Source organism: Eublepharis macularius, chromosome 8 (assembly GCF_028583425.1).
Source record: "Eublepharis macularius isolate TG4126 chromosome 8, MPM_Emac_v1.0, whole genome shotgun sequence".
In the NCBI taxonomy this organism is placed as follows: Eukaryota; Metazoa; Chordata; class Lepidosauria; order Squamata; family Eublepharidae; genus Eublepharis; species Eublepharis macularius.
Window position 1 is genome coordinate 34,513,496 of NC_072797.1, and position 20,319 is coordinate 34,533,814.

Below are 20,319 nucleotides of genomic sequence, written 5' to 3' on the forward strand. Positions count from 1 at the left end.
ACTTCTATGAAGAGCAGAGCCCTGCTGGATTAGACCAGTGGTCCATCTAATCCAGCAAACTGTTTCACACAGCAACCAACCAGTTGCCCCCCTGACATTGCCTCTCAGCACTGGTATTCAGAGGTTTTCTGCCTCTGTATATGGAGTCTCCCTTCAGTCACCATGGCTAGTAGCCATTGGTAGACCTGTGCTCCATACATCTGCCTAACCTGCTTTTAAAGCCATCTGTGTTCATAGTAATTACCACCTCCACCGGCCGTGAATTCCACAATTTAAATACTTGTTGAGTAAAGAAGCATTTCCTTTTGTCTTTTGTATCTTGTCTTGAAAACCCTATGGGGTTGCCATAAGTTGGTTGCGACTTGACAACACCTAACACTCACTCTTCCATTTCTGTTTGTAAGAGAAACAAAGCGGTGGAAGAGAGGTCACATCAAATGTGACATCCTCACAAGAGAAGATCCAATGCAGCGGTGAACTTGCTCCTCCTCCCCATTTCCTTAGCCTTCTGAATCAGCTTTAAAATATAGAACTGGGAATCAAATGATACTAGGTGCTTGTTCAAGTGACGTAATACTTGAGTTTATGTTCCTGATACAAAGTGAATGTACATGCATATGTGAGCATCCTCCTCTTTGTACCAGCCTCGTCCACAGAATTGAACTGAAAGTGAAGATACTGGAAATCAGAGGATAGGTGAGCTGCTAGAACTACAGTTTATTAAAAAGCCTTCTTATCCTATTAATTATATTTTCCTTCAGTTAGAAATGTATGGCAAGGTCTGGATTGTCTGTTTTTCTTTGACTTCCATTCTAAATAAATTCTTTTCTGCTTGGCTATATTTTTTAACTTCAAATGTGTGTGAAGTACTTGTGCAAAGCTAAGCAGAAAATGATGAGCAAAGGAATAATGGTGCCATTTCTTCAGTAGTAAAAAAAAATCTACTTATACAACTGAAAACAGCTGTAAGAAACCTGAATACAATTGTTGCCCAAATGTGCTCTAAAAATATCAATGTCAACTGTTTAAAGGTCAACACAAATTGGGATTAAAGGGTTTTTTAAAACAATGGTTTGAGCTCTGGCCTGGATCTGACACTTGTGCGCTGTGGGATCCCTCAGTATTCAATTCTATAGCCCCTGCTTATTAACACCTACATGAAGCAATGGGGAGATGTCATCCAGAGATGTGGAGCAAGGTGCTATCAATATGCAGCCTACTTATTTCAGGTCTACTTCTTTCTCATTGAAATCAGGTTGGGGTGGTGCATGTTCTGATCCCTTAACTGAGGTGGAGCAACAAGTTAGGTAAGAGCCCAAACACCCAAAGCTTAATCCAGAGATAGAGGTGCTATTGATTAGAGCCAGCCTGGTTTGGATGGAATTGCACTCTACTTGAAGGAGCAGATTCACAGCTATTTGATTAGGATCTACAGTTGGAGACTCAGATCTTCTATCTGGTGTCAAACACCTTTCACTAACTGCAGCTGGTACTCCAGCTATGGTCCTACTGTGAACAGTGTTATTTGGCCACCGTTATCCCTGCACTGATCACAACCAGATTGGATTACTAATGTCCTTTATATGCTGCTGGTCCTTGAAGAGAGTTTGGAAGCTGAAATGGATGCAGAATGAAGCAGCCAGACTGACAGGTATCTAGAGAACATATTAAGTGTATCTTGGAACAAATGCATGGACTGCCAAATTGTTTCCAGGTCCAATTCAAGGTGCTGGTTTTGACAATTAAAGTCGTAAATTACCCGGGGCCAGAATATTTGAATGACTACCAACTACTGTGTATCCCTTCCCATCAATTAAGATCTTTGCTGCAGGCCTGTTTTGTCTTCCATCTGGAATGGAAGTATGGCTGACTGCTACAAGCTTTTTCAATAACAACGTCCCAGGTGGTAGAAGGCTCCCCCCTCTCCAGTTGCTCGCCTAGTGCAAGACTTGCTGAGTTTCTCTCATCAGATAAAGATTTTCACGAATGTCCAGGATTTTGGCTAAATCATGTTTTATTTTACTGGTTTATTTGTAGTTTTACTGCTATACTGGGTTGGTTATTTATTCATGTTACCTAGTTGAATTGGTATCTGCTATTCTACTTTGGCTGTTTCGTTGATATGATTATTACATGGTTTAGGGCAGCTCTTAAGTCAGTTTCTATTGTTATGAGTTGCTTCAGATTGTTTCAGCCGTGGATTTTGGTCTACATTGTGAGTTGCCCCAAGAGCCTTCAGGCTGAGGGGAAGTTGTGGGGGAGAAGGAGGAGTGGACATCTCCCAGTCTCACTTCAGCAGTTAAAGAGTCTAGCTGGCAACACACATGGCTCCCGGAGGAGCAGCAGAGGGTGGCTGTGAAGCTGAGGGAGGGTACAGGCAGGTTCCCAGAGTAAACTCCTTCACTGCTTGCAAGCGTGCTGGTGTGACGTTCCAGAGGGATAAGCAGCTGGTGCGACACCTGAAGGGAAACAAAAGACATTACTCTAGATGCATCCATACCCATAAAACAGAACAGCATCCCAAGCACAACTGATTCCACTTTCTGTAGTGTGACTTTGGACTGCGACTAAAAGGAGGCTGTCCTGCCCCTGAAAGTTAAAACATCCTGTAGCCTGTGGGAGTGCTACCCCAACATCCAATCACATTTCAGAGGGGGGTTGGACTGCTGGAGGGAAATGCAGCAGCAGTTTACTTCAGGTCTGCCTCAGCAAAAGAGCAGACAGTATGAAGGGTGGTTGTGCCTGGTAGTGTGGCAGAGTGGTTTAGCGCTACCTCTGGGAGAAGACAGTGTGCCCCTGTCTCTGGTGAAAAGCAGACTTAGTTTGGTTCTTGGGAAGGGGGAGGCTGGTGTGGGTGGAATGCTGTGTGTTAGAGGATCCAACCTGGTGGTTAGGCAGTGACAACCTCTTTGTAACCACAAGCATTAAAAGGAATTTAAATCACAATTTGAAGGCATAACTAGCTTAAGTTTAAGTGCCTCGGCCAGGCTTCTCCTGTGTCGTTCTTTAAAAACCAACTATACATAAATAAATCTTTTTTGTTGAACCTCCTGCTTCAATTATCTCTGTACTCACCAGGCGCAATACAAAAACTACCTCACAATAGTGAACCCAAAGCCTTTGCTACCTTAAGAACATCTGGCAACTGAGGGTGAAGGTTTACATTACAAAACAAACCTAATAGTTTACCAAAATTATAGGAAGCTGTGTGGGTTCCCGCACTTGGGGGAAAAAAAGGATTGTAACAATGATGTCAACAAAAACACTCAGAGAACAAATCCACTTAAATTGAACTTTACTTTGGCCAGTAATTTACAAGCCAATACCATTATTTGTGGTCTGTTCTCCGAAGTCCTCTGGCATGCAGAGGACTGAGAAGGTCAGTCTCACTCCACACTGGAAACACTCTGCTCTTTCATTGTTTCTGAGTATCTCCAATGGCTGGTATAAAGTGAGAGACTAATCTCCCTCCCGCAAGTTCTGTGCTTAGAGAAGAAACAGACTATGCTACAGACCTCCTCCAAATCAAGCACAAAATGAGAGATCCCTCCTGACTCTGTTCTCTGTAAGGCGAGAACTTGGGAAAGGAGAGGGATCTCTCATTTCATGCTGGGCAACCAGGGGCAGGTGGCTGCCAGAAAAAGACTGTGGCTGCTGCTGGCCACTAAGCAACCGTGTTTACTGGCTACGGCTATTAATTTCATCCCTACATCTGTTAAAAGTATCTTGTATGTGGACTGCCATTCTGAATGTCCAAAGCTGATTAACTCCTGTGGTTTTACTAACTAATTTAAAACCAAACAAACCTCTGCTAGCTTTAAAAGATAAGACTGTTAGAGCTTGTTTAACGTTTTTCTCACTTGAGCAAAAAATTGCTTCTTGGACCACATCTACATGGCTTTCTCCCTCAGGTAAAAAATGGGAGCAATCAGGAGCAGCAAGGGAAGACATTTCCCACTCTACTTGTGAAAAACATCAGACATGGCATAGTGGTCACATCCAGTTTTTGTAAAGAACATTGTGCAAGTCATTGTTTAAAGTGCAATAGTCTTGTACAATGACCATGAAAGAATAAACATTATTTGATTATTTATTGGCACTTAGTCCTTTGGTATATAATGAACTTACCCTACAAGGAACATACTAGCCTGGTGTAGTGGTTAAAGTGCTATACTAGGATCTGGGTGATCTTGGGTCAGTCACATTCTCAGGCAAACCTATTTTATAGGGCTGATGGGACCATAAAATGGAGGAAAGCTCAAGGCATGCTGCCCTCAGCTCCTCAGGAGAAGGATAGAATAAAAAGGAACTAACAAAACAAGGGTGTTTTCCAGAAGGGGAGGCTTATGTAGTTTCCCTGTTGCTGCTGTAGCTGCTAATACTGCACAATGGCCCCAGGGCTTCCATACAGCAAGTTTCTCTGGTAGGTCCCCACCTCAATCAGTGATTTAATAGAGTTATATCAATATACAATTATATCAATATATGTATCAGGTTCTCTGAATTTCCAGCTATTATTTTTTTCAAAAAAGTAGCCCATTTTGTTGTGGAAATATGCTTCCCCCCATGAATCTGCACAAGGAAAAGAGCTAGATTTTTTTTTTAAATGAAAGCAGGGAATTTATCGAACCTGAAGCATATATTGGTGTAATGGTTAATGCTATTAAACTTCTAGTTAAAATGAAAGAAAAACCCTCTGAAGTAGGGAGAGTAAATGGCTGCTATGCAGACAGGCCCACGAAAATCCAAAGTTTCCCACCCCCACACAAAACAGCCATCCTTGCTTTCCTGTGATCTTTCCCCAAATTTTGGAGCAAAGCAGGTTTGGGAAAAAATCAGAGAAAAGCCAGGCAAACCCCAGGAGATGTACAAATGTACCACAATGCTATGAGGAAGCAGGGGGAAAAAACACTTCCCAATCGCTTGCAATTTGGGGCAAGCAACCCATGAGGAAACACCCAACATCAACAGGGCATGAATTGCAGGTGGCACACTGTTGTGTATTTCCTTGCTTTAGATTTTGCACATGCTTTTTGTTGCTAGTTCATGCAGCTGACTTTTATGTTGCAGACTTCTTTTTCCAGTCTTAGTATTGATTTTACTGTTTAAATGACAGAAACTTTCTCATGAGTTTTTAGCTGAAAATAGGGGATAAATTAAGACAAGGAACTAACCTGCAAACATAACATACACATTTGGAAACAAATGTTCTTTCAATACCTACAGTATTATTCTAAGTAGAATTATCACTTTTCTAAGCCCATGGAATTCAGTGGACTTAGATGTAATAGGTTTGCCAACCTCAAGGTGGGGCCTAGAGCTTACCTGGAATTACAATTGATCTCTAGACTACAGAGATTAGTTCCCTTGAAGGAAATGGCAGCTTGAGAGGATGGACTCTATGGCATCACATCCCTGCTGAGCTCCCTCCCTTTCCCAAACTCCACTCTCCACAGGCTCCATAGCCAAATCTCCAGAAATTTCCCAACCCTGAGTTGGTAATTCTAGGTTTAACTCTGCTTAGGAGGGCACTGAAAATAGAGCGGATACCAAAGTTGTAAGTGCCACCCTTGAAAGGTTACACCTTTGATGCTACTTCTCCTCAAAGATTGTACATGCTCAAATATGATTCATTTGTAGAAAATCTATTGCTTCTAAACATGTTTGTGTTTAGGAAAAGGGAACGATCAGTGCTATGGTAAAGACAGAGGGAAGAGCTGCTAAGTACCTGTCAAAAATCTTTGCTAATAGAGAGGTGTTTGTTTTGGTGGGGAGGGTGGGATCCTGTGGAAAAAGAAAATTTTGACTCCAGAGCAACAATAATAAAGTCTTATGCTTGTGTTGATGTAGCAGTGCTCCTGTCTACCCTACTCCGTGGTCTTATTTCCCTAATGCTATTATTCATGGAGTGTTATACCCAGCTGGGGGTGGCTTTAAAAAGCTGCACCATACGGTGAAAAAGATGCTTAAACAGGGGTTGAGTAGGAGGGAGGGGATTGCAAAAGAGCTCAGCAGCAATTGCTGCTTAAGTGAAACCACAATACCAGGCAACAAAGTTGTCTACTTAGAACTGACAGTTGGGAACTCCAACTGCCATGCATTTTATGTCTTTTCTACTAAATATGTTTGTCATTTTTCTAAATGTATAGTTGAATCCAGTGCCATTTGATTAATTTTTCAAGCACTACTCACAACAGTAACATTTGTTGTATAGTAACAGGTTGGAATGGGGTTAACAGTAACTTAGTCTAGTGTACTCCTTTATGATTTACTATCCCATAAGACAATTTTGCTATTCTCAGTTTAAAGATACAAGTGTCCTTAAAGTAGTATGTGAACAAGTACTAGATTGTAAAAAAAAAGAAACTAGGATAGAAAACTGGTGAATATTGAATAAAGATACTTCAATCAATGTGTGTAAATTGATGAAAGTTTAAAACATATTGTTTTAAGTAGGAACAGGCATTAATATAAACTGTTAGTTTTATTGATATGATTTTACTGCAGTATATGAAAAGGGAAAGCTTGAACACAGTATTTAGCAGGTTAACTTTCCTTATGTGTAGGAAGACATTAGCAATGTTTAGGACCCCGAAGAGCAAATTAAGAAATTAAAATGGCCCAGAAGCAAACTTGGCTGAGTGACCTGTGTGTGGCATTACAAGCCAAGATCTGCAGATGCCACTCATCTCAGACCTAGCCAGTGGTGCCTGTGATAGATGTCAGCTCACCTGCTGCCTCCTCCTGCAACACTGTTGGTTCCGTTGGCCACGAGTGACCTGAGTGACACTTGTAGCACTGGCAGAACCACTGGTGAACAAATGCAAGTTGTTAACAGCGTGGTTCATCTTTTAAAAGTCAACTAAAATGTGGGAGGTAACTGCTGCATCACAGGGTTGAATCTCACCAGGTCTACATTCACTTTACTTAGTTCTTTTCAGAACGTTCCGGTAAAACAGAGATGAGCAGAAAAAAGGAGCTGTATTCCTTCAAGTGCTACCCTTACTTTTCATGTTATGGTTCATTAAGTATAGTAATTCTCTTGTTCTCTAGAACACTTAGATCAAATATTAAAGCATTAGAGAATCAAATATGAGGAAATCATTTAGTGAAGGTGTTTCTACAGCTCTGGTCAATGAGGTGGTTCATGAAGGGGTTCATACACACAGTGGAATGAAGTAACAGAGGACTAAGGTGGTAGAACAGATAGTAGTACCATGTTAGACTGCAGGTGGAAGATCACAGAGGATTACATTTTGGAATGCTTTCCTATGTTAAAACTCCATGTAAATAGAAAATTAGCATAGCAATCAATGGGGGATGGATTTTCCTCTCTGCTGTGACTATTTTCTATTTTCATGGCCACTTAAATTTTATGGTTAATGTACTGGCTAAGTGCTGTAATAATAAAGAGATCCTATGGCATGGTTCTATTTTCATGTAGTTTTTAAGAACAAAGGTATATTCAAAGCTAGAATACACTACCTCTACTAACAAGTGGTATAGTTCATTTTACCATAGACCTCTACCACTTCACCTCATTCATCTACGTGAATTGGGTTCAAGTAATTTTGACAAGGAAGTGTGGAATGGTAGGTCACGCCCCCCCCCCCCCGGGTCTATTAAGGTTTAGTACAACAAATGTGTATCTACACTTTTCTTTTACCTCCAAGGTTGTAAGTATTGTGGCACTACCAAGGAGCCAGATTAGGTACAGGGGCTGCCAATTTTGACTGGCTACTCAACAGCAATTCTACCAACGAAGAAAACAAATACAGGGAGTCGTATTCAAGATCACTTTGGTTGGACTAACAAGGTTTGGGTGCAGTAGCACCTTAAAGACAAACTAGATTTCCAGGGTATGAGCTTTCAAGAGTCAAAGCTCCCTTCACCAGGAACAAGGAGTGGATAAGGGTAGCCTTCAAAGTTCAGGCAGAGAGTGAGAGTACTACTAAAGACCACCTGAAATTAGCTTGGACTAGTTACCCATTAATCACCATGTTCCTAAGTATTCTTATACTATATATTAAAGGCTAGTTTAACTATTCATTCAGTCTCCTTGAAATTTACAGCAGCTGTGCATTTGTAGCATGGATTTTATGTTTTCCTCACAAGGTGAAAGTGTTGTGTGTATCTAAAGAATATTACTGATTGGAAGCAAACAGTAGGTTTATATACCTTGACTTTTCTATGAAAAATGGATGCATCATGGGCTGGTCACCATAACACCTTCACTAACAACACAGCGACATTTTCTGAAGGTCTTGGAAGCTGGGATGGGTCTTCTTAAGTATTGTTTATTGTACACACAATATTTGTTTTATATACTGCCCTTCAGGACAACTTAACACTCATTCAGAACAGTTTACAAAGTGTGCTATTAATATCCTCACAACAATCACCGGGTGAGGTGGATGGGGCTGCGAGAGCTCCAAAGAGGTCACCAAGCTGGAGGAGTGGGGAATCAAACCTGGTTCTCCAGATTAGAATCCTGCCACTCTTAACTGCTACACCAAACTATTATACATATTATATTATTTTATGACATTGCTTTTATTTTTGTAATTTGCCTTGTGTCTCAGCAAGAAAGATTATAAAATACATAAATTTCTCACAAGTACTGAGAAAATTGCATTCAATGAGTAACTGTGAATAGAAAGTTATAAAAACTCCATTCAAAATCCACATTAGTACACGAGTATGAATCCAGGTAAAAGACCATTAGTCCAAAATAGTTACTGTAGATGCCTTGCAAATACAGCAGCCAGCTTTTAAACTGTTCCCTCTAAAACCAGCTGGATCTCCAGGAATTATCAGGCGATGTTACTTCACTCCATGCCACAAAAGTTTCAAGTGCCCATTGCTGCATATTTACACTTGTATGAAAGCGTCATGATTTTTGTTTTCTCTGGCCAGCTCGCAGTTCTACTTTTATAGAAAATTAAGGGTTTCATTGTGCTAATTTGTGTGCAGATGAGGAACTACAGGCCACTTGAGCATGGCTCCCTGCTTTTTAACCATAGGTCTTTTTTTTCTTCCCCAAAGGATACAAAGTGTGACTACAGCAGGATGCAGCTACAGCGAAGGATTCATCTACATGAGCTTTGGAGAGCCGTCGCAGGACAGTGAGAATTCGAGTCCAGACCTCCCGCGACGTCCCTCGGCCTTCGGCACCTCGCTCCCCTTTGAACGCCGTACTAATAATAACCTTGGGCGGACACGCTCTGAGGCGGTGGAGAGAACGAGCGTCAACAGCTGGATTAGCCGGAGAGCAGGGCAAGCCGAGGGGCCAAGAAGCGCCGCTCCATCTGTGAGGAGTGTGGGGGGGGGGAGACGGCGGCAACGGCCTCCCCCCCACCCCGGCAGCCAAACGCCTCCTTAAAGGCTCGAAGGGGAACCCGCCGGCGCTCCTCCCACCCCTTCAGCCGGTCCCGCCGTGACGCCTCCTTCATGTGCGCAGCCGCAGCAGCTCGCGGCGACTGTTGTATCCGGCCGGCGCCTTTTTCTCCTCCTCCCTTTCCCCGTAGAAACCGCCGCCGCCGCCACTGCCTACCTCCTCCCTCTTTCCCCCCTTCGCCCCGAACAGAATCTTTCCTCCCTCCCCCCCCCCTTCTCCCCTCTATGACGCGATGGCAGCGGCCAACTTCGGCAAGATCCAGATAGGGATCTATGTGGAGATCAAGCGCAGCGATGGTGAGCGGGGGTGGGGGGAGTGTGAGGTAGAGAGATGGATGGACGGTGGCGGGAGCATCCGCAGCCCCCCGCGCTCTCCTCCGCCGGGGGAAGGCCCGTTGCGAGGCCGCGGAGAACGGTGCGGGGGGGGGGGGGCGTCGCCGGGCCTGTGGCGTCGGCTGCGGTTGTTAAGGCTCTTTTTGTGTCGCCTCCTGTGGTGGCGTTACTGGGGAGGGAGGCAGGCTAGGGCCGGCGGATAAACAGAGAGAGACCGTCGCTGGGTGGGAGGTTGCGGCAGTGGCATAGGCAGTGTGAGAAGGGTGTGTGTGGCTTTTTGTGGTGGGGAAGATATTGGAAGGAGCGGGCAGATCGTGAAGGGTAGAGCTGAGGGGCAAGGGCGTGACGCCGGGGTAGGGGGTTTCTGGGAGGTGGGTGGAAAGGGGAAGGCGGGGAGAGGTCTCTAGAATAGGAATGAAGGTGGGGTAGTTAGGCGCGGCGAGGGATTGGTGTGTGTGAGGGAGGCGACTGAGGGGGGCTTCACTTCTTTGCAGAAGCGGTTGATACGCGCCCCCCTCCCGCCGCCCCCCAATTGCACGGCTGTCCGCCTCAACGCAAGGCTAATTTACGAAATACAAATTGTGATTCTCTTTAGTTGAGAGAAAGCTAAGTAAGCTTTCAGCCCCCCTCCCCCAGTTGTGCAAAAATCTTGACGTAATGGGAGTAAAACGGAAAAGAATTGAGACGAATCCCTGCTTTGGACGCCCGGATGTTTGTACTCCCCACCACCACCTCCCCCCCCCTTCCCAGAGATGAGATTCCTGGGTTGATTCAGGGCTTCCTTTTTTCGCTCTGTGTTTCCTGGCAGCAGCATGTGCGGCGCTTTCTATAGATGCAGATGAAGTTTGTAGGCGTGTAAAGGCTTTTGAGCGATGGCCCTCGAGTGCTGTGAATACACTGTCTCTATGGAGGGGTGGCAAGTGGAGTCAATCGATGGGCCGGCCTCTGTTGCTCGGTAATGGATGTTCGTAGCTGGCTTTGCTAATGGTGGGGCGGGGTCAGCTTGGGATGCTTTCTGGAAGGCTACTCTGCCGGCAGTGCTGAATGGAGGACATCAGATGTTTGTGTGTGCTAGTCCTAGGGTTTCTAAGGCTGGAGCGCTTAAAAGGAAGAAGAAGCCTATCATGTCTTTAGCTGGGCTTTTCCTTTCAGCTCAGCTAATTGCAGACTAAGGACCATGCTTTATTGTACTGGCAAGTGCTCTGAATGAAATGGGTGGGGGGAAGAGATGAGGTAACTCATTAGTCCAGTGGACAATATAAATATGGGGGTTTTTTTACTTGTTCAGTTGCAGTGATCCAAGTTGTTGAGGAAAGAGGAAATGTCTGCTTGACTCACGTGATGGATGCGAGAGAGTGGTGTTTTCTGACTGAACAGAAATTGTTTATACCTTGGAACTATTGAATTGTATTCTGGATCACCATCCTCATGCTTTTCATTTCAAGCAAAACTGGCATTGCTTGCTATAGGAGTAGTAGTGGACGTGATAGTAGTAAAACTAGGGAGCCCCTGAATGACAAATTATTTCATAGTATAATTTGGGATGTAGTCACTTATAACTCACTGTTATCTGCAGTGACAAAATTAGTTTCTGACTGAATTATAATGTGCATGGATCATTTAGGTGTTATTTGGTAAAGCTAAGGGGTACGTTGTGGAGAGGAAGAATCTCACTACAAGAAAACTTCTCATTGATTATGTCTAGGGTTCTACTAATTTCATCTGGACTTGATAGTCAACTGTTTCTAATAACCAACAAGTTTACCTCTTAGATACAGGAAGTAAATATAACAGACCAGTGAGCAGGGTTCACATGGGAGAAATAGTAGTTATGTTGGAAGGGGCTGTGGCTCAGTGGTAGAACATCATCTTTGCATGCAGAAGATCACAGGTCCAATCCCTGGCACCTCCAGTTAAAAGAATCATTTGTGCTTGATGTGGAAATCTTCTGCCTGATACTCTGGAAAGCTGCTGCTAGAATAGATAATACACTCCTTGGTAGACCAATGGTCTGATTTAGTATAAGAAAGCTTCATATCATTTTTAAGCAACCCCTTTCTTTGCTTGCCACTGATGCTGAATTCTAGCATAAGGGTCAGGCTGACTTACTAAAAAGCTTTGATGTCATGCGCTGGAGTTCCCTCACACAGTTGATCATATTTCAGTCACCAGTTCATAAAATCCTATGATTTGGCAAGTGTAGTCTTCCATAAACAAGTCTGTTGCTCCTGTGGTGGGTTAATTCCAGCAAAAAAAAAAATCACTTTTTATTTATTTAAAACAATTGTAAGCCTGCCTTTCTTTCAGATAACTGGGGATCAAGCAGGGTGTAAGAGTAAATCAGTAAAAAAACAGAATTTAAAAAACAGAAGAATTAAAACAACCGTCAGAAAATAAGCTTTAAAAATAAACTTCAACAGAGATTGGTATCTTTCAAGGCACCCCAAAAGCAATAAACTTGAACAGCCAAAGGCTATTCTAAAGAGGTATAACTGGAAGAAACACAAGGTGGAGGGGCACAGAAGGCTGAAGTGGCAAGTGGGAAAGCTGCCTGTCTGGAGTGCAATTCTGCTCACAGTGATTAAGATCCAAACCCATGGTTGTGGTTTTGGGGGTGGGTCAGGTGTTAGTAGATTAAATAATGCATGCTTTTCAAAACTGAACTTGAACTTAGTTGTATTGACATACAATTCCAAGAGTGTAATATTTCTATTATAAGCAGGGCTTTTTTCTGGGAAAAGAGGTGGTGGAACTCAGCGAGTTGCCAGCTACAGGAGGCAACTCTTGGTGGGAGGTGGTGCCCCTGGTACCACATGTGTGCGCGCAAAGTGCATGCATGCTCCCAGGGCCAGTGACGTCACTTTGGGTCAGCTGGAACAAGGGGGGAGCTTTTAAAAGTTTCACCCTCGGTGAAAATGGTCACATGGCTGGTGGCCTCGCCCCCTGATCTCCAGACAGAGGGGAGTTTAGATGGCCCTCCGTGCCAGCGGCGCAGAGGGCAATCTAAACTCCCCTCTGTCTGGAGATCAGGGGGCGGGGCCACCAGCCATGTGACCATTTTCAAGAGGTTCCGGAACTCCATTCCACCGCATTCCAGCTGAAAAAAAGCCCTGATTATAAGATAACACAGGGTAGATGGCAATATGACAGCAATACCTGTTCTGTGAACCTAGGCAGATCATGAGAGGGAGGGCAGGAAGGGTTACATCAGTGCTTAGTTCTCGTGGCCCCTTCTTACATGCCCAGGGTAAGTCTGATTGCCACTTTGGAGTCAGGTAGCAGTTTTCCCCAGGCCAGTTTGGCTAGGGCTCCTGATGGTGTTTTGCCATCTTCTGGGCATGGAGCAGGGGTCATTGGGGGGTGTGAGGAGGGGAGGTAGTTGTTAATTTCTGCATTATGCTGGAGGTTGGACTAGATGATCCTAGAGATCCCTTCCAGTCCTGTGAGTCTTATGATTCTAGGGTTGTTCATTTGTGAAAACTATTATTTGTTGGAACAGTTATTTTGATTCTTCCACTGTATATATAGTGTTTGTATTTTCAGTAGGTGTTGCTATTTAGCAGATTTATAAAAATGGCATAATTTATTTATTTAGGCAATTTCAGCCCTGTTTTCCACTTAATGTGTGAGCAGCTATTGCCATTCTCACCCAACAGAAAAATACAAATATTTAAACCCAAGTGAACAAATCTACCTGTTCTCAACAAATTAATGCACAGGAGGCAAGGGGGAGATCAGGTGGTAGGGGTTTTGCTCTTGATGGCAACAATATGTACATAGGCAGGCAGGCTTCCAGGGGCTGGAGGGGAAGGGCAGAGCAAGTGATAGCAGTTTTAACCTTGATGGAAAACAGCTCTCTTTCAACAAGTTGGCCAGGCAAGTGCTCATTCAGGCTATCTGTGTAGTTTCAATAGGTGCAAGCACATGTATGTCCTTTATACAGGAGGGTTAATTAGCTTGGCTGTTGGAATGGGAGGATGGGACATTTTAGTATTGTCCTGTTAGAACTGTAATTTGTAACTTTTCAGTCTTTAGATATCCTAATGACAATTAATATATGATATTACTAAATAGTGGTATTTATAAAAATTTGCAACAGTGTTAAACTGCTGAAAACACGTAACACCAATAGCATGTAAGCATATTTTAAAATAATTTCCAACAGTACAGGGAATAGGGTAATGCAACTGTAAAGGTTGACTACTTGAGATTATTAAAGAGCTGATTAAAGATTATTAAAGAGTTGCTGTGATAATGCGATATATAGAGTAATTGTTATAGAGGGAACTCGAAGGAGGTGTATTGAGTAAAATCTATAAGTTAGGGAAGTTAACATTTGTACAAGAGAATATGCTGTTTGTAATTAGAATTTTACCTCAGTGTTCAGTGGCAAAAAAACAGCAATTAGTAGAAGGCTAGACATGCCGGTGGTATCTTGAAAAATGCTTGCACTTACCCAGTTCCTGGCACCATATGTGTTTCTGGAATTCAGAAACAGTGTAGCCATGTGCCTTGGCTTCCTTGCAGTGGCATTATTTTCAGGAGCATCCACATGATGTCATCCACATTTTGTCTTGCTCCTGTATTTTCCCATGCTTTGCTATGATCTTTCCCAAACCTGGTTTAGTACAATCTTTTGGAAAGGTCATCATGAAAGCTTCTTTGGGTGCCCTATGGATGAGAAGATGGTAATATTTATACAGCCTGCTCTCATTAGCACCATTTTCCTTTCCTAAGTGACCTCCATTTCCCCATCAAACCAGAGAGATTTTCTGGCTTAAAAAATTTGACATATCTCTGTAGCATTTAACACCATAATAATCTATTTCAATAATGTATTAGTTCCCAGATTGCATTTTTTTAGAAAGGGATCCTTTAGACCCTTGTGGATTTAAAAGGGGTAAAGGTGCATGGGTGTACAGTTCTCTTTATAACTCCACAACAAACTTGCCATTTAAAAAGTGAATGATAGGGACTAGTAGATCGTTATCATAGATCATTGTAATTTTATAATGCTATATTGACCTAACAACTCCAGTTTTTTTATAAAGCCCTCTGGTGAGGGGTGGGGGAATTGGCTGCCAGAAGGGGCTGAGGCTAGGAAAGTGCAGGGAAAACTGCTGTACAGATGCTCTGTTGCTACTGCAATGAAAGTTAATGCAAACAATTATCTTTGTGAAGAAACAGCCATGGAAGGAAGGATTAGCCCCTCCCCCTCCTGAGTACTACAGCTCAGAACTACCTCTCCTTCCCTCCACTTCTGGAGGTCCAGTAATGGAACTCTAGTTTCGTACGTAGGGTAAGTAGTTTACGTGAAAACAGATTATAACCTTGTACCAATATCAACTAATTTTCACTTAAACTATTTATTCTAATTCATCACCTTGCTTATCTGTTCAAACCTCTAACCTCTCCATCCATTATGTGTAACTACTAGAGATGGGCATGAACCGAAATATGAACCAAAGTTCATGACGAACCGGGCCGGTTCGTGGTTCGCCAGTCAGTGACCTCCACAAACTTTAGGCTGGTTCGTTTGTTTTGTTTTTTGGTTCGTCACTGAAGACAGCCTGGCGCTGATCAATCAGTTTCTTAGGCAACAGGGGATAGACTTCCTGCAGACCTTCTGGTGGCCCGGAAGTGGCCTTCTGGTGGCCCGGAAGTGATGATTTGCTCACCTGGATGTGACATTTTCATGAACCGGTTCACGAACCAGGGCAGGTTCATGAAAGATCATGGTTCGTGCAGTGTGACAAACCATGAACCGCATGGTTTTTTTTTTTTCTGGTTCGTGCCCATCTCTAGTAACTTTGCCTTTGTTTTAAGATAGGATTCATACCTAGGCTTTCTACTCCTTTTTATCCTTACATTGAGAATTTGTGCTTCAAATATTTGTGGAGAAATTCACACCAATTCTCTCTACTTTTGTACCCCTCCCCCATTAATCTTCCCCATCCAAGGCATTCTTAGTATAATTTCCCTTCATGTATCTGAAGAAGTGAGCTGTGACTTATGAAAGCTTGTGTTAAAATAAATGTGATTAATTTTTAAAGTGTCTCTGGATTTTTGTTTATATTACTACAGGAATGGGATTTGCCACATCCTAATTCACTTGAGACTTGAAGTACCATATTCCCACCATATTCTAGGAACCACCAAATGGTAAAGTTCAGTTGAGGGAAATTTAGAACCATATTCCCACCATATTCTAGGAACCACCAAATGGTAAAGTTCAGTTGAGGGAAATTTAGAACCATATTCCCACCATATTCTAGGAACCACCAAATGGTAAAGTTCAGTTGAGGGAAATTTAGAACAATCAATTGCTGTGCTCTCCAGTCTTATAGTCTCATCTTTTAAAGATGTAGAGACTCTGGGGAAAACTACACATTCAGAGTTATAAAACAATAGCCTGGTGGCTCTTTTAGATTAGAAAATCAGCTTCTTGAGGAGCTTCTAGTTTGGCCCTGAGAGAGTATGTGAGTTCATATTCGTATACTGTAGCAAGGGTGTCGAAGTTATTTGTTATGATCTAACTAACAGAGTAATCCTAAGCAGAGTTACTCCAGTCTAAGACCATTCATTTCAATGGGCTTAGACTGGAGTAACTCTGCTTAGGATTGCACTGTAAGTGTATCTCAGTTGGGCCATGTTTGCCATAAGTCATTGAAATGTGCAAAAAAAGGTATTAATTTTGTTAATTTGAAAGTGTAACAACTGAAATATTAATAACATGTTTTTTAACTTTATGTATGATAATGTTTACTCTGGCAACTGCATTCTTTGTCTTTCTAAGGTAAAACATAGGCAAAAATGCAAACTATTTTCTCCTAAAGAAGCTTTGGAAGTCTGTTTTTAGTTCACTTATATGAACTCTCACCTAGAATTAAATTTTAATGTATTTTCCCAGTTATTTACTTGCCCTTTATATCACAGTTCAAAATTATCATTGGTCAGAAATCACTTTTACATTGTGGATACCTATAATTATGAAGGAAGTCGGCCTGGGAATAAGATCATTGGTGATTTTTAGAGTAAAGGTGGCAGTCTTATGGAGGGGGTCGGGATGAGGAAGCACAAGGGAAATCAAAAGCATTTACTTTTGAGTAAACATTCTTACCTTCAAGTAAGTAGGAGCACACTGCTGCTGAAGTTGTTCTCTCATTCTGAGCAAGTGTGCATACTCTTGCAGCATCTCCTCTTTTTTTCTTTCACACAAAGAGAAAAGGGATCTCCTGAGGATGGGCAACATGCTTAGTTGATGATGTGACATTTTAAAGGTGAGTAGCACTTGTATGGTATATCTGACACTCTTGTACTATAGGGTTCATTTGCTTTGTGTTCCTGCTTCTTGGTCAAGCCAGCTACCTGCTTCATAGTCAGCCAGACAAGTAGCAGCAGCCAGTGATTTGTAAGTATTGCAACACTCGTTCTTCCTCCTGCTGGTCAATAGCTATTGCAACAATAAACAGCAGAAGCTGAATGAGAGATCTGATGTGTATAGTGGCTAGAGTGTTGTACTGGCACCAGAGATCCAGGTTAAGGTTCCCACTCTACCATGAAGGTCACTGGGTAACTTTGTAGTAGGTATTGTCACTACCAGATAGGGCTGTTGCGACAATAAAATGGAGGAGAAGCAGATTATGTACACTTACTTGGGCTGCCTGGAGGACAGGCAGGATAAAGTGATAGAAATAAATCTAGTGTTATTAACAACTGCCTGTAAACAGAATCAATCTTTTGTTAAATCTATTTCCCTAGTGTAGCATAGTGGTTAAGTGGCTGGACTATGAATCAGTACTCTGCTGGTTTGATTCCCTATACTGTCATGAACTCAGCAAGTGGCCTCGGCTGAGCCACTCCTCTCAACCCCAGCTCCCCAACTGTATTGTGGTGATAATAACACTGACTTTGTTCACAGCTCTGAGTGTGGCGCTAATCAGTTCAGAAGGGCAGTATATAAGCACATTATTATTATTTTCCATCCAAGATATCTATTGTAACAGGCTATGTACGGCTTTGTTCTCTACTTCCTTGTCTATTCCCCTTGTTTCAAAAGCTAGGTTTCGCTTTTTTGTGTGCTTTGTAGAATTGCCCAATCCTATACAGTTACTACACATACTCTGATAGTATCTATGGGAAAAAAGGTGACATACTGTATTGCAGCAGAAGTGCTTATTCAAAAGTGAGGGAAGTACCTGGGAGGGTGATACATACCAAACTACACCCTTGGGGCTGCGTTTCAAACACCCAATTATCTGGTTGCTTGTGACCAGGGGAAGTTCACATAGTTCACAGGTGAAAATTTCCTTCCATGTAGAAAGTCCCAGGCTTAGTCTGCAGTTTTTAGTTAAATGGATCTCTGGTAAAAGGACTGAGATAGATCTTCTGCCTGAGATATGAAAAGGCCACTGGCATTCAGCGTAAACTATATTGTTTGTTTGTATATTGATTTTAGTTCTTGTTTTTATCGATTTTAACTGTTCACCGCCCAGAGCCCCTGGGGATGGGTGGTATATAAATTGAAATATAAATAAATAAAATAAATTGTGCTTATACTGACTTTGTTTAGTATAGGGAGTCTTTATATATTCATGGGCTATATAAACCTGGGCTATATAAACAGTATCCAGTTTTAAATAAATATGTTTGAATAGTCATAGAAACCAAATAGTATGCACTTTTATTTAGGAAGTATGTCAGTAATAATGGAACAGTTTGATTAAAATTTAAAGTGCTCTTTTTTGTTAGACATTTTAAATTTTGATTTAAATCACCTTGACTTAAACGAATCAATTCAGCATACAACAGCAGTCCTTTGCTAGCCTTTTTGGATCCCTGGTCAGCTACAGCGATCTGATTGACTGAATGTTACTTGGAAGGACTATTTTCTAACAGAAATTGTGTCAAAATTGCAACTGATAGGGGTGCAAATAGCAACAAACCAGGGTAAAAAGTTAACTTTTGGAATTCTTCAAGAAACATTTTTTAAGGCTTTTTTGGAAAACCTTTGCTTTTGCCTTAATAAAATTATCTGTAAAGTGTTAACAAGTATAATGGAAAATAACTGTTCAGAAAGGTGTGCAACAAGAATAACAAGCTGTGCAGGTGTGAAATGGCATAAATAAAGAACTGACCAGTCTGTAAGAAAAATCTTGTAGATAACTTGAAAGCTGTAATTTGAAACTTTTTGACGAGTTTGTTTAAAACAGACTTGCTAAATATTCAAGATTCACACCAAAACATTTCTGAGTCTTATGGGTGGGGTGGTAGAGAATTGCCCCACCCAATTTCTTTTCCCAATAAGTCTGATACTAGACTCTGTGATTCAGCATTTTTTTGTTTATTTTATGCATGACTTTGCATTTCACATATGTCCTTATGCATCCTTTTATCATTGCTATAGCAGTGATTGAATAACACTATCCTCATTGATGCAGAGGAGTTAGCCGTGCCATGCATCTGACGAAGATAACTTGATTCTCGAAAGCTTATGCTACAATAAAATTGGTTAGTCTTAAAGCTGCTACTGGACTCTTTTTGATTTTACTACCCTCATTGCAATTCCTTTGTTTTCATTTTTTGCTTTATTGTATTTTGGCAGCCTGAAAATGAGCTTGTCAGCTTTTGACAAAAACCTGAATGTCATTATTAAGAATATACAATATACATATAATTTTGCAAATTGATAATTTGCTTTTTATAGGGGTGATAATTCCTGCCCAGCTGTGACTTGATTGTGGGACACTATATAGAATACCGGTGGTTTTATTCAAGCTGCCTAAGTGAAGCCACCCTTGGTCCTCTTAATATTCCCCCTTTTTTGAATGGCTTATGTCATTGGCAGATGGAGAGAACGACTTTTTTGAAGGATTCACTTGTTTGCTCTTTTGGAACTATGTTTATGGAAAAGAGCAATGGGACTGGCAGTGGGGTTCTTTTCATTGTTTCATGCACCAGCACAAAGTTGCATTCACCTTGCTGGTCACTATATTATGGGAAAGAATTGTTCAGTTTTAGACGTCTTCCTTTTTGGCATTTAAATTTCTCTGAATATAAACAGCTTTATAAAAAAGGATGCAACAGAACATTCTTTTAACATTAAATTCACAACTTGGATGGATGACTAGGAGGCTGAGGTATCACAAGTTTATTCAGTATTTTAGCTCTACTTTTCAGTATTGAAACAGGTCTAGATAATAACTGGTTTTTTTTTTCCGGACATGTTTCTGGTTTGGTTTTGATGTGGATACTGATTTGCTTGCTGTGATAGATGACTTTTGCCAAGAAATGGGGAAGGTGCTTCCTTGTTGATTCCTCTGGTTGTCTCAGCAGCTTTTAATGCCATTGACTATGGTAGCTGCCTAAATTGCCTGTTGGGATAAATCGTGCATCAATCGTTTTGCTTTTACCAAACAGGTGGATTCCAGAAAGTAATGCTGGTGGAATTCTGCTCAGCTGTGTAGCTTTTATGTTGTGGTGTGCTGTTCCCATTGTGCTGTTTAACGTATATGGAACTGTTTGAAGCCATCGGTATACTGATGGGCATCCAACTGTCTCTCTTTAGTATGATCTTGATTAAATAGTGGA

General features: G+C 41.9%; 2 protein-coding genes and 1 long non-coding RNA gene across 6 annotated transcripts in view; 2 read left to right on the forward strand and 1 right to left on the reverse strand.

Moving 5' to 3' along the window:
* Positions 1 to 20,319, forward strand: part of IPO11 (importin 11) — a 268,026-nt gene that overhangs the window by 42,990 nt on the left and 204,717 nt on the right. The gene's annotated exons all lie outside the window — the stretch shown is intronic.
* LOC129334450 (uncharacterized) lies at positions 2,032 to 9,416 on the reverse strand. The gene is made up of 3 exons (XR_008597518.1): positions 9,051 to 9,416; positions 8,179 to 8,271; positions 2,032 to 2,459 (listed from the first exon to the last, which is right to left on the reverse strand). It is a non-coding gene; the product is annotated as an uncharacterized LOC129334450 (long non-coding RNA).
* KIF2A (kinesin family member 2A) overlaps positions 9,501 to 20,319 on the forward strand; it is a 58,145-nt gene continuing 47,326 nt past the window's right edge. The window contains exons 1-2 of one of the 4 annotated variants that reach the window (XM_054986575.1): positions 9,616 to 9,693; positions 16,951 to 17,009. Coding sequence is in view for 3 of the 4 variants with exons in the window: in XM_054986576.1 (XP_054842551.1) it covers positions 9,630 to 9,693 (64 nt within the window). In the remaining variant the exon portion in view is untranslated. Of the gene's footprint in view, positions 9,694 to 16,950; positions 17,010 to 20,319 lie in introns of all 4 variants that reach the window. The other 3 variants (XM_054986576.1, XM_054986573.1, XM_054986574.1) reach the window with 3 other exon arrangements.